Source organism: Alnus glutinosa, chromosome 10 (genome assembly GCF_958979055.1).
Source record: "Alnus glutinosa chromosome 10, dhAlnGlut1.1, whole genome shotgun sequence".
In the NCBI taxonomy this organism is placed as follows: domain Eukaryota; kingdom Viridiplantae; phylum Streptophyta; class Magnoliopsida; order Fagales; family Betulaceae; genus Alnus; species Alnus glutinosa.
In genome coordinates this window covers 25,725,565-25,738,924 of record NC_084895.1, presented here as the reverse complement: position 1 = coordinate 25,738,924, position 13,360 = coordinate 25,725,565, and the positions used below count along the sequence as shown (strand labels likewise).

At 37.5% G+C, this 13,360-nt stretch overlaps 1 protein-coding gene across 1 annotated transcript; it reads left to right on the top strand.

Annotated features, from left to right (window-relative positions):
- The first annotated feature begins 8,297 nt into the window (after positions 1 to 8,297).
- Positions 8,298 to 12,677, top strand: LOC133879905 (U-box domain-containing protein 44-like). The gene is made up of 3 exons (XM_062318720.1): positions 8,298 to 9,691; positions 9,800 to 10,100; positions 11,049 to 12,677. The coding sequence occupies exons 1-3, from the start codon at positions 8,957 to 8,959 to the stop codon at positions 12,509 to 12,511; spliced, it is 2,499 nt and encodes an 832-aa protein (XP_062174704.1). The 5' UTR covers positions 8,298 to 8,956; the 3' UTR covers positions 12,512 to 12,677.
- Positions 12,678 to 13,360: the final 683 nt, after the last annotated feature.

Sequence of the window (13,360 nt, the reverse complement as noted above, 5' to 3'; positions counted from 1 at the left end):
GTGACTTTTAAAATTACTATTAAATTTTAATTTAATAGCAATTTTAAATCCATATTAATTTTGAGGGAATACAAAGGAAACTTGGACAGCCAACGGATGATATACTGGTAATGACTAGACCGAAGCTGCCGAGAAGCACATCAACGCGGTATGCGACGGGAGAGGTGTCCGGTTTAATGAATATTACATTTGGATTTAGAAGTCACCATAGACGACAACAACTACAAAATGGAACACCGGTTATGGAGGTAGAGAAAAGAAGGTGAAGGAGTGGCGCGGAAATGCCTCAAGAAAATATATATATATATATATATATATATATATATATATATATATATATATATATTTGATAAAAAATTGGATATGAAAAATTACAATGACCAATTGTATAAGCCTGAACTCTTAAGCACATCTTACAAACTTGGATGAGTATTCACGTCAGGTCCAATAAATTCTCTTTATTTTAGCTCAAAAAATTACTTTTTTTTTTCTTTTTTTTTTTTATTTTAGCTACCCATTTATTTAAAGCACCTATATTTAACTATCTATTTTAACTATTAATTTAAAACTAAAATTCATTGACAACCAAGATTGTAACTCGGAACCTCCTGTCTCTCTCTTCTGAGCTTTCTACTGTTTTCGTGCTGCTTGCCGGGGGAGGGAGGCTCCATGCCTCCATCCTCCCGGTTTTTTTGTTTCTTCTCTTAGCCTTTTCGGGCTAGAGAGGTTTTTGTGCTAGTGTCTCCCAACCACTAGGGCTGTTTGGAGTTTTGAGTCTCCCGGACTTGTTCCGGTGGTAGATTATGTTCTCCTAGTCCGTTTGGACTATGGAGGTTTGTATAGCCTTTTAGTTTTTTAGTTTTTTTCGGTTGGCAGGAAAACATTTCAGAGAGGCGTTGGAGGAGGAGATTCCGTCGTTTCGGTGGCTGGCGGATAGTTTGGATGGGTTTCAGTTTTTTCATTCTTTGAAGGCCAGATCTGCGCCGTTTCAAAGCCCCCCAGTCGACACGCTCCCCTTTTCCGTGCTCATCGTCGTCCTCTGGTTCAGATGCTGCCTTCTACAGCCGGATAACTCAGCGGTGACCGGCGCGTGGCATCCACGCGCCAGGGTGTTCTTCAAACTTTGGGCGGCGCGTGATGGCCACGTTCCATATCTTTGCCGTGCAGGGTGCCCAGGGGTTCTTATTGCTTTAGGCGGTTGCAGGGTGGTGTCCTGTAGTGGCGCGTGTGTCTCCGATGGTGTTTCCTCCGACGGCAGAGCCTGCTTTGGATGTTTTTTTGCCTTTAACAGATTGTATTTAACAGTTTGCTTTAGGTTTGATTTAGTCTAGTCATTGCTTTTAAGCACAGTTTTGTGACCGACTCCATAGTGCAAGTAGAGGTTCATATCTCAACATAAAGGCACATTTCTGTTGGTTAGACTTATTAGTAGCAGCTGTTGGTATAATCTGTGATTTGGGTAACTGTAATGGGGCATCTGTACTCTGTTGAGTCCCTGTTATTTGTAATATGTACTTTCGTTACTCTTTGGGTGTGATTAATGAAATCTTTACACTTTCCCTTAAAAAAAAAAACTATTAATTTTTAGTATTTCATTTAAATATTTTTTTTCAATGATTTATTTTTTATTTTTTTATTGATGGGAGAGGAGACAATGATAGAATAAAAAATGTTTTTTTATTTATTTTGTATATAGTGTAGCCGCTCATCAAATTTTTTGTTAAAATAGTTAATCGAATGTGGGTGATTTTTCACCCAAATTACATATCGACTTGTCAAGATAATCTTTCACTAACAGAGAAGTCAGGATCTTCCTTAGGCCCTTGAGAGAGAGAGAAAGAGAGAGAGGGGGAAGAAAGGGAGAGCTTGTCGTTTGTCGGGGGTGGGAGGCTGTCTCATTCCTTAGTCCTCTTGGATTAAGGTGTTTTGTTTCATCACTGAGTTTTTCTCAGTGGAAGCTAGACTTCTCTTAGCCATTAGGGCTGTGAAGCTTTTGTTCCCCTAGCCTTGTTAGGCTATGAAGGCTTTTTTTTTTTTTTCTTCTTTCTTTTGTTATTTGGCAGGAAGGTTCAAATCTAGGTTTCAGCTTGGGGGTGTGGTGGTGATCGTGTCGTTTTAACTGTGGTTATTTAGCTGGTTTTTTCAAATTTTCATCTTCAACTTTGGAGCCAGATCTACACAACTATGTTGCTTTTTCCAAGACACGCGCTCCTCAGCCTCGTTCCCCGTCGTCGTCCGCTCCAACCGCCGGAAGCTCAGGCCATGTAGGTCGTCAGTGTCCAGCACGTGGTCTGCACGTGCCAGAGAGCCTTTTGCTCTCTGGCTGCTCTCTGGTGCTCGTGACAGCCACGCTCCTCCTTCTCTGGCCGTGCACGGTGTTAGATGGGGTTTACGGTGGTTGATCTACAGCTGGGTGGTACCGGTGACGGCGCGTGTCCTCCACGCACCGTTGCCTCTACTGTCGGCAACCTTTTTTGGAGTTTTTTCTATTTTGTGTTGTGTATTTCTCTTGTTTCTTCGGTACAGTTTGTCTGTGTATTGAGCAAATTTTATTAGAATCATGTTCTTAAAAAAAAAAAAAAAAAAAAAAAAAAAATACAAAACAAAACAAAATAAAAAACAGAGAAGTCCTCCTGTCATTGTAAACAATATATAAAGTGGATTTGACGCTTTTACTGCAAAATAAAAATTGTGAATATTTAACAGCTCACCATTTTTATTTTTATTTTTAAAAAAATAGTTACTCATATCTAAGTAATTTTTCATTCAATTTACATCTCAACTGGTCAAAATCATATTTAACTAGCAACAAAAAAAAAATACTAATATCTAGGTCCTGCAATGGAGAAATCCTCCTGCCAGTGTGAACAATTTATAAAGTATAAAGTGGATTTGACCCTTTAACAGCAAAAAATAGTGAAGGATTATTTGATTTGATTTTCTTTCCAGGAGTGTTCAAAAAGTAAACAATCATTTGATTTTTTTATTTTTTATTTTTTATTTTTTATATTTTATATGCAAACAATCAATCAATCATTTGATTTACTGTCCCTAAGTTCTCCCCTGAACGTCCTCACATGTTTCTAATTCTAGCATTTCCCTGTTTCTAAACAAATGTTAGTTTCTGCACGTTTACAAATTCATCCACAAAGTCCCTGCTAGTCCTCTCTAATTTTGCCTGCATTTCCATTTTAGCCTTTCTCCCATAATCAAACTTGCTCCAAATCCCAAAAAGGACATGTCTTTTTTTTAGGAGAACATGATTAACGTTTTGCATTCCACCGTTCACATGTGTTATTTTGTTATGGAGAAGAGTTTTTGAGCCGCATATGAAATTCAACCTTCAATACATACTTTTGGGATTGACATCATATTGCATGGATGCAATATAATTTTTTTTTTTTTTTTTTTGCTTATATAAGAGTGATTTGGCCACTCAAAAGGATCAATTCGAAGGTGGCCGAATCACTTTCAAGGGCTTAGGGTGGTGCGGCCATCTCTTTTGGCTATCGGTGGTTGCAACCACTCCCGTAGTTCCTTGGGGTGACCACCATTAAGTCATCATATGGGACACGTATGTGTTCTATTGGTGATGATGTGACACATTTATGGTTTTCATCAAGGATTTAACCGAAAGTTCAATATATGAAATTTTGTTGAAAACTAAAAGCGAGACTCTGACTCCCGCCGACTTACGTTGGAAAGTCAAATTGAACTCCGCCTCTACCTACGATCAGACGCTAACCTACGCTGGATGGAACAACATCAACAATGAGTCGACGGTTGGAATGTCAAAATCTGCACACTCCGTAGAGATTTAAAAAAAGAAAAGAAACGTAGTTAAGTGTTTGACAAAATCGCAGTTTGACCTTTAAAATCATAGATTACTTTTAAAATTATGCGTTTTCAAAAAAACACTACATTACCTACGATTTGATAAAGCAATTTTTTGCATTTTTAAATTGCAATTTTTAAAAAGCGTAATTCCCAAACAATTTATTTTTTTGTGATATGGTTTAAAATCGTACTTTTTTATTACGAAATCGCAATCCCAAACGCACCCTAAATTAGAGACAGCACCACTACATTAGAATTACCTACTTGTTTATTTTGGCAAGTTATAGAGTTGGAGTAATAATAAAAGTAAGACTCATATTTCCTTTGGGAATAACTTTAATTCGGTCGTGGCAGAAACTAGGCTTTGTTTGCCTGCCAATAAGAAGTTAACACGTAAGCTTGAAGCAGGAAAATCAAATACAAGCAAAACACCCAATTTGTTTTGCTTTCTTTGTGGTGAAATGAAGATATAGAGGGAGAGAGATGGGCGTCTTCACGCTGGAAACTCAACCATGACCCACGACCCCCGACCCTGACCTAGACAACCAAACTGGTGTAGCCCATGGAAGTCGCGCCACCATGTGACCGACCCGAGTTCAACCTTGATCGCATCGCCGTTCACCATCTTCGATTAAACCAGAATGCCGAAAGCACAAAGTCATCGAACCAGATGTGATTACAGAACCAGATCTGATCACCGAAAACCACTAGAGGGGTGAGAGGGGAGAACGACCGGCGAAAGTGAGAGATCCCAGGAGAGGACGAGGCTCAGGTCGAATCACTGTTGACGATTTCGGGAGGTCGCGAGGAAGAGGATCTGGAGGCTCACCGGTAGTCTTCGAGACTTTGTCGCCTGATCTCTGCGACTGGATCTCTGTGGCTAGAGGACCGGCTGTTTGGCGACGGGGAATAAGCAGTCGACTAAAGGGTTGGGTTGAGGAGCTTCAATTTTTTTTTTTTTTACATTTTTTTTTTTCAGTCCGGGCAGACGTGCAGTGATTTAGGGGGGAATTAGGGGCAGACCAGTTGACGGGCTGACGTGATTTGGGCAGTGGGGTTTTTTTTTGGAACGTGGGGTACTTCAGAAGAGAGTTGTGAGGGGGATTGGCTACTTTACCAAAACTTCAATTTTCTGCTTTTAGCTGATGTACCAAGTGATTATTAGTGGGCAGAAACTCACTGTTTTCTACCACTACCGTATAGAAGGGACTCTCATTTCCTTTATGTCTCTCTAAAATTAATGCGACTTTTAAAAATTACTTTTGAATTTTGATTTTAAAATCACTATTGAATTTTGATTTAATAGTAATTTTAAATTTACATCAATTTTGAGGGGATACAAAAGAAATAAGAGGGTGACATATAACATTACTAGTTGAATTAGTTAAGATATGAGATATAGCCTTACCTATGCATTAAAACAAAATAAATAATAAAAAAAAACATATATTGAACCTTTTATGCTTTGTTTAATAAAACCAAGATAAATATTATTTTACACAAATCCTTATATTTTGAAACAAGATTTATTTTTTTTATCAAAATTCTTATCACCTTTAATAAAAAGTAAATGACATTTTTGTGGTAGGATTTAGGATGCATCATGCATTCTTAGAATGTGAATAATGAGTTTTGCGTATTTGAATGGACCTTTTTTTTTTCTTTTTTTTTTTCCTTATATGTAAGATTGCTCTAATAAAAGAAAAGAGAATACAAAAGGAGGGGTGGAACACCTCAATAACGACCCTCGTACAAATATTAACAGAATTTGGAAATGATCCAAATGAATGACATGGTAATATAATTTCTTGGCACATACTCAAAAAACAAAAAATTGGAGATGAAAAATAACAATGACCATTTGTATAAGCCCGAAGTCTAAACTCCGAAGCACATATTATTACAAACTTATAATAGTATTCACATTAGGTTCAATAATTTTTTTTTATTTTAGCTCAAAAAATTACTTTTTCTTTTTAATTTTAGCTACCCATTTATTTAAAGCACCTACGTACATTTCACCATTTATTTTAGCTACCAATTTTTACTATTTCATTTAAATATTATTTCCCATTAATTTTTTTATTATTAATTCTTTTTTGATTGATTGCTATTTTACATTTAGTGTAGCGACTCGCCCAATTTTTTTTGTTAAAAGTGTTAATTGAATGGGGTTGATTTTTCACCCAAATTACATAAATTGGATTTGACGCTTTAACTGCAAAATAAAAATAAAAATGGTGAATATTTAACAGCTCACCAATTTAATTAGTTAGTCATATCTAAGTAATTTTTCATTCAATTTACATCTCAACCGGTCAAAAAAATCTTTAACAAAAGCAAAAAAAAAAATACTCTTTAATATCTAGGTCCTGCAATGGAGAAATCCCCCGGCCAGTGTGAACAAGCTATAAAATATAAAGTGGATTTGACCCTTGAACAGCAAAAAATAGTGAAGGATTATTTGATTTGATTTACTTTCCAGGAGTGTTCAAAAAGTAAACAATCATTTGATTATTTTTTTATTTTTTTTATTTTTTATAGGCAAACAATCAATGAATCAATCATTTGATTTACTGTCCCTAAGTTCTCCCCTAAACGTTCTCACATGTTTCTAAACAAATGTTACAAATTCATCCACAAAAGTCCCTGCTAGTCCTCTCTAATTTTGCCGACATTTCATTTTAGCCTTTCTCCCATAATCAAACATGCTCCAAATCCAAAAATGGACATGTCTTTTTTTTAGGAGAACATGATTAACGTTTTGCATTCCACTTTTCCAATGATATTTTGTAATGAAGGAGAGTTTTTGAGCCATATATGAAATTCAACCTTCAATACATACTTTTGGGATTGACATCATATTACATGGATGCGATCAATATATATGTTGGGAAATTCACCTTTCCTGACAGAGGCATTCATCGACTAAGAATTGTCCGAACAGTCTAAGAGTCAGATATTTCAATGACCGACATGAAGCAATAATTGTGGGAGTGACAAAAGGACGCGATTAAGTGATTAGACACCAAGAAATTCGGGATTCATTAGAAGCCTATGCTTCACCAGCAATAAGTCAATCTGTCAGTCACTATTTGAAGTGTACCCAAATACTATTCATGCCAGAAATGACCATACCCCTTAAAAGTCGGAGCAGCTTTACCTAGCCACAATTACGATAGTCTATAAATAGCAGGGACCCAGGTATTAAGTTTTTTCGGTCTCTCTCTCTCTCTCTCTGATACATTGATCTGATTTGGGCGTCGGATGAGGACTGCTAGGGAAACCTACAGCGCGTTTTTGTCATCTTCACAGATTATTAAAGTCATTTTCTGAGGACGGAGTCATCCACGTTACCGGTCGAAAACTATATATATATATTTGGTTGATCTACGGGTGATTTGGCCACTCAAAATGATTAGTTTGGAGGTGACCGAAACACTTTCAAAGGCTTAGGATGGTGCAACCATTTCTTTTGGCAATCAAAATGGTTGCAACTACCCTTGTAGTCTATGGGAGTGACCCCCATTGACTCATCATACGGGGCATGTAGGTGTTCTATTGGTGATGATGTGATACATTAATGGTTTCCATCAAGGATTTAAACGGAAGTTTAGTATGTAGAATTTTCCTGAAAACTAAAAGCGAGACTCTTCCTCTCGCTGACTTTCGTTGGAAAGTAAAACTGAACTCCACCTTTGCCTACAATCAGACGCCAACCTGCACAGGTCAGAACAGCATCGACAATTAGTGAACGGTTGGAATGTCAACATCTACACACTCCTAAGAATTTTTAAAATTTTATACTCCTTTAAAAAAGGTGGCTCACGATCACTCCTGATAGAGGGGTGGATCACGACCATCCTTGTAAGGCAACTCGCTATTTATGGGAGTGATCTGATTGTGAAAGGTGAGTCGTAGGCTCGTAGGCTTGTAGCTACCCTATTATGAGAATCGGCTGGGGTAGCTCAATCGGCTGGAGACCACGCCTCATAAAGCAGAGGTCACTAGTTTGAATCTCTCTCCCCCTCTTGTATGGACATGTCAAAAAAAAAAAAAAAAAAGCTACCCTATTATGAGTAAGAATGGATGAATCACCCATATTATATAAAAGGAATTCGATCAAACAGATAAATTTTCGTATGGCAAATACTATGCACCCCTTAGGTGAGTATTTGATTACGAGCAAATCCTGCCGGGTTAACTCCCCAACCCACTAACCCCAAATTCAACCCCACTCGGACAAAAAATGAGAACCGGGTTGACCGAGTAAGCCAATCGCTCTTTTAAAAAATAATTATTATTTGAAGATGTGAATGCTTATTTGAATATGTGAAACGACAAGTAGCAAAGGAAACGAGTTGAAAAGATAAAGGAAACACGTAGGCCAAGCAAAACAGAGTACAGAGAGGCAGAAACGCAGAGTTTGACTTCGTCTTCCCCACTTGGAAATGGCTGAAGAGGAGGACCAAGACGAGGACGTATTACTGTATTATTGTTTTTGTCATTTATTATAATGGCAATGAAAGGGTCAGAGCTGATTGACACTGACTCGCCATATACTCTTCTCCATACGATTCCAACTGCAAACCTCCAGCAACTTCTCGACACTTCTCTCTCTCTATGTTTTATATGTTTCTGCGTCAACAAGAACAAGAACAAGTGTTCAAGTCTTGGGTCTTGGGTCTTTGCCTCGGCTTTGATTTGATTTTTTTTTTCATGTTTTCGGGTCTAAAACGTAGAGGTTGGATATACAATTTTCGCAGTCTCGAGTCTTTCTTGCATTTGCTTTGCAGGTTCAGTTGATTCTTATTCTCTCTCTCTCTCTCTCTCTGCTTGTTTTCTGGTATTTCTGTTTATATATATGCTCTTTATAGTTTCTTTTCCTTCTGTATAGTTTCTTATTTTTTTCTGGGATCTCTCTCTCTCTGTCTCTCACTTCCCACTATTTTTCTTTGTAGACTTATCTTATTCGTTAATTTCTTCTTCCTCTTCTTGGTCTTTGCTTTTTATTTGTTTCTGTCGTAGACCCACAAACACACGCAAAAAAGGATACCCCTTTTCTTTTTGTTCGACATCAAAACTTTTATCAATAGGTTGAGTTCTTGCCCATAAAGAGATGGAAAATGTTGAGAGTAGAAGCTTTTCAGGGCTCATGTCAGAGCTAATAGCTTTGGCCGACGAGGTTGTCTCACTGGCAAAAGACTCCGACACCGAAAGAGAGATTTTCACTCAATTTGCAGTGCATGTTGAGAAATTTTCTCCAATTTTCAATGAACTAAGGGAGAAAGACAAGTTCATGGACAGTCCAGCGATTCGAAAAGCAGTGGAATCCTTTGAGAGAGAGCTTAAACGATGTAAAGCTTTGATAGAAAGTCCCTATTCGAGCACATCCGTTTCTCATGTTGAGGAAACTTCTCATGAACTTGGGCGGTCGCTCGGCCTTTTGCTCTTCGCTAGTCTTGACGTGTCTACTTCTTTTAAAGAAATCTCTGGAGATTTGCATAAAGCGTTGATGAATGTGAAGTTTAGTTCGAATTCGAGTCCAACTTCAAGCCGGGGATCAGAATTTGCTAGTGAGTTGAAAGGGGTGGGGGAAATAATAGAGAAGAGAATTAGTCTTGATGTTGATGATGTTGTGTTGCAACTTAAGTATGGTAATGATGAAGAATTTAAATTTGCACTTTGGGGATTGAATGAGTTGATTGGAAGCCAAAAGGTTAGTAATGAATTGATTAATGAAGAAGGGATCATTCCAATTCTGTTTAATCGTTTAGGTTCAAGCAAGCCTTACAATAGGTTGGCTACAATTCAAGTACTAAGAAGAATGGCTTGGAAGAATGCTGACAACAAGGTATATCACATGTGAAAATACTGTTTTTTTTTTATTTCCTTTAACTTTTTGATTTTGGAATACAAAAACTGCATGCTTGGTATGTATCTTATCAATTGAAGTCTACAGGAGAAGATGGCGGATGTTGGGTATTTGTCAATTCTGGTGAAGTCTTTGACAAGGGATGTGGAAGAGAGGGGGGAAGCTGTGGGGCTGTTGCTAGATCTCTCAGATCTCATAGCAGTTAGGCGGCGGATGGGCAGAATTCAAGGGTGTATTGTTCTGTTGGTTGCAATGCTAAATGGGGATGACCCTGTTGCTTCTCGAAATGCAGGGAAGTTGTTAAGTACTCTTTCAAGCAATACTCAGAATGCACTTCATATGGCAGAGGCTGGTTACTTCAAGCCACTAGTGCAGTACCTAAAGGAAGGTAATCACGAAGCCCTTTTTTTCTGTGCGCTTAATTGAATGTGCTATTCTATTTGTATAGTTTTGATGATTTGCGTTCTAGCTTAGTTTAGTGTGAATCAAGGTAGGAGCTAGCTGCAAGAAATTCTAGAATTGATTAATGTGCTAATGACGAAGACAAGGTTCGGACTCAAAGACCTTGTTTTAATACCATGTTAAATCATCAGTTATCCTAAAAGCTTAAGCCGATAGAAAGTAATTAATTAATATTCTAACACTCATCATTATGGGCTTGATCTACCGGACATGCCATATATGTGATGTGATTGGAGGTCTTATTTATCTCCCATTCTCGAATTGTAGCACTTGGAAAATTTAGATAAGAAACTGGCACATTCTGTTGTAAAGACATGATGTTAAAAGATTTGGAAGCCTTTGACAAAGAATAATGGTTTCCTGACCCTTCTTAACATTCAAGTAAAAGCATCATCACTGTTGGGTTCAGATGTGTATTTCTTAGCTTTGACCAAAATAACTTGGTTTGATGTTCTTATTAGAGGATCAATGAGGATCTTAAACATAACTTATGTTGAGCCAATTGAAGATTGAAAACAAAGAAAAAAGAAACTGTTCCAAAATATTCTGCACATTGCAGTGAGTCTGAAATTGTCAAATTCTGGTGATACGGTTCGTGGGAAGACTGAAGAGGATCTGGATTTAACTACTTGTGTGTGTAGTGAATGTATTTTGAATACATTGCAGCATGACTATATGCTTATATACCCTATGTTTCAGAGAAATATGTGATCAACTTTAAAGACTAACAAGCGAGCAGGTGTTTTTAGTTCCCAAAGCTTAGTATCTTAACTATGAAAAGGTTTGCTGATAAAAATAAATAAATTTGTTGCTTCTCCAACTCAGCAAATCACAAAAAGTTGGATCTCTCACCATAGGTGTGATGTATTTCCAGGTTCTGACATGAGTAAGATTCTCATGGCAACAGCACTATCAAGGATGGAGCTCACAGATCAGTTTAGAGCTTCCCTTGGAGAAGATGGGGCAGTTGAACCCCTTGTGACGATGTTTAATGCAGGGAAACTGGAATCTAAATTATCAGCTTTAAGTGCATTGCAAAATTTGTCCATCGTGACAGAAAACATTCAACGGTTGATTAGTTCAGGCATAGTGGTGCCTCTGCTTCAGCTCCTTTTTTCTGTGACTTCTGTGCTCATGACTCTGCGGGAACCAGCATCGGCTATTCTTGCAAGGATTGCTCAGTCAGAATCTATTCTTTTTAACCAAGATGTAGCTCTGCAGATGCTCTCACTTTTAAATCTTTGCAGTCCGGTAATTCAGTGTCATCTCTTACAAGCACTCAACAACATTGCTGCCCATTCAAGTGCTGCCAAAGTTAGAAGAAAAATGAAGGAAAATGGTGCAATTCAGCTTCTCCTGCCCTTTATCAAGGAAAATAACTCAAAAATCAGGAGTAGTGCCTTAAATTTGATTTACACTCTCTCTAAAGATTTACCAGAAGAGTTAACTGAACAGCTAGGAGAAACCAATATTAGTTGCATTGTCAATATTGCCTCATCATCAACATCTGAGGACGAAAAAGCTGCAGCACTTGGCTTCCTTAGCAATCTCCCCATTAGTGATAAGAAAGCAACAGATATACTTAAGAGGGAAAATTTGCTGCCAATTTTGATCTCCATTATCAGTTCAAGCGTTGCAACTTCAACACCCACAACATGCTGGTTAGTGGAAAGTGTTGCAGGTGTATTGATTAGATTCACAAATCCTTCTGATAAGAAATTACAGCTTCTCTCAGCAGAACATGGGGTGATTCCTTTGCTTTTGAAATTGCTCTCGAGTGAGTCACCGGTTGCGAAGTACAGAGCGGCAACCTCATTAGCTCAGTTGTCACAGAATACACTGTCACTTAGAAAGTCTAGAAAGTCTAGAAATTCGATGTGGTCGTGTGTTCCTCATTCTGGAGATGCATATTGTGAAGTTCATGATGGCTACTGCTATGTTAACAGCACATTTTGTTTGGTCAAGGCGGGTGCTATTTCTCCACTGGTCAAAATATTGGAAGGTAAAGATAGGCAAGCAGATGAAGCTGTTCTCAGTGCCCTTGCAAATCTCTTGCAAGATGAAATTTGGGAGAATGGAACCAACTGCATTGCCAAAACGGCAGGCATTCAAGCCATAATAAAAGTTCTAGAATCAGGGAGTGTAAAGGCTCAGGAGAAAGCAGTATGGATATTAGAGAGGATTTTAAAGGTTGATGAATATAGAGTTAAGTATGGGGAATCTGCTCAGATAGTGCTTATTGATGTAGCCCAGAATGGTGATCCCAGATTAAAACCAACAGTTGCAAAGTTATTGGCGCAGCTTGAGCTCCTGCAGATTCAGTCTAGTTACTTCTGAACAACAATCCATAGCTTGTAAGCTAGGTAATGCTTGTGATTTTTGTTTCATATAAATTTCTTTTAATTGCTCCTCAATACATAACATTCAATTCTTCACTGTACATATGATGAAAATATGAGTATTATTGCATGACTTGGCTTGTTATTGGAATATTTCTTGACTATATCATTGTTATTAAGAAAATCATCTTTGTTGTATGCATTTTTTCTAAAAAGAGAAGAAGATTTATTCATATTTGTATCTGCTTTTGTAAGTAACGATGTTAGAACAGCCATATTTAAAAGATTATTGATCAATTATGTGCCTTCACCAGCTTTTGTATTGTAATTTTGGCACCATCGATGGATTTGCAAGGGATTATGCTACTGTAATTTCAGCAATGTTGTCCTTTCCTAGTTCAACAGTGAAATATCCATATTTTCTTGGGTAATTCTACAAGCCTCTTTTGTGTCCATCCAAAAATTATGTAACTTTTAAAATTATCATTGGATCAAAATCCAATAATAATCTATACAAATCAAATGTTGATTTTAAAAACCACATCATTTTTTAAATAACACAAAGAAGACTTCTAGCATTACTCTATTTTCTTAGACCGAGATTTGCTCAGATGAAAAAAATAAAAATAAAAAGAAGAAAAAAGTTCACTTGTAGTTCAAAGTAGGGTCGTTGAACCACCTTAAGGGGTGGATCGAGGATGATGGAACTATTCTTTGGCCCCAAACCTCCACAGCCACTTTCAATAACTAGTTGAGAAGAGAGTAGACAATGGAAAAAGGATTCAGAGGAGTCGGTTATTGTTAAAAGATGGGCAAATGAAACGGAGATGATTCGTTTTCTTTAGTG

What these genes read in the sequence shown, in the direction of transcription:
- LOC133879905 (XM_062318720.1), top strand. Translation starts at nt 8,957, where the DNA reads ATGGAAAATGTTGAGAGTAGAAGCTTTTCAGGGCTCATGTCAGAGCTA. An exon ending in GGAAGAATGCTGACAACAAG is followed by an intron (nt 9,692 to 9,799) that starts GTATATCACATG and finishes TGAAGTCTACAG; the next exon opens with GAGAAGATGGCGGATGTTGG. An exon ending in AGTGCAGTACCTAAAGGAAG is followed by an intron (nt 10,101 to 11,048) that starts GTAATCACGAAG and finishes ATGTATTTCCAG; the next exon opens with GTTCTGACATGAGTAAGATT.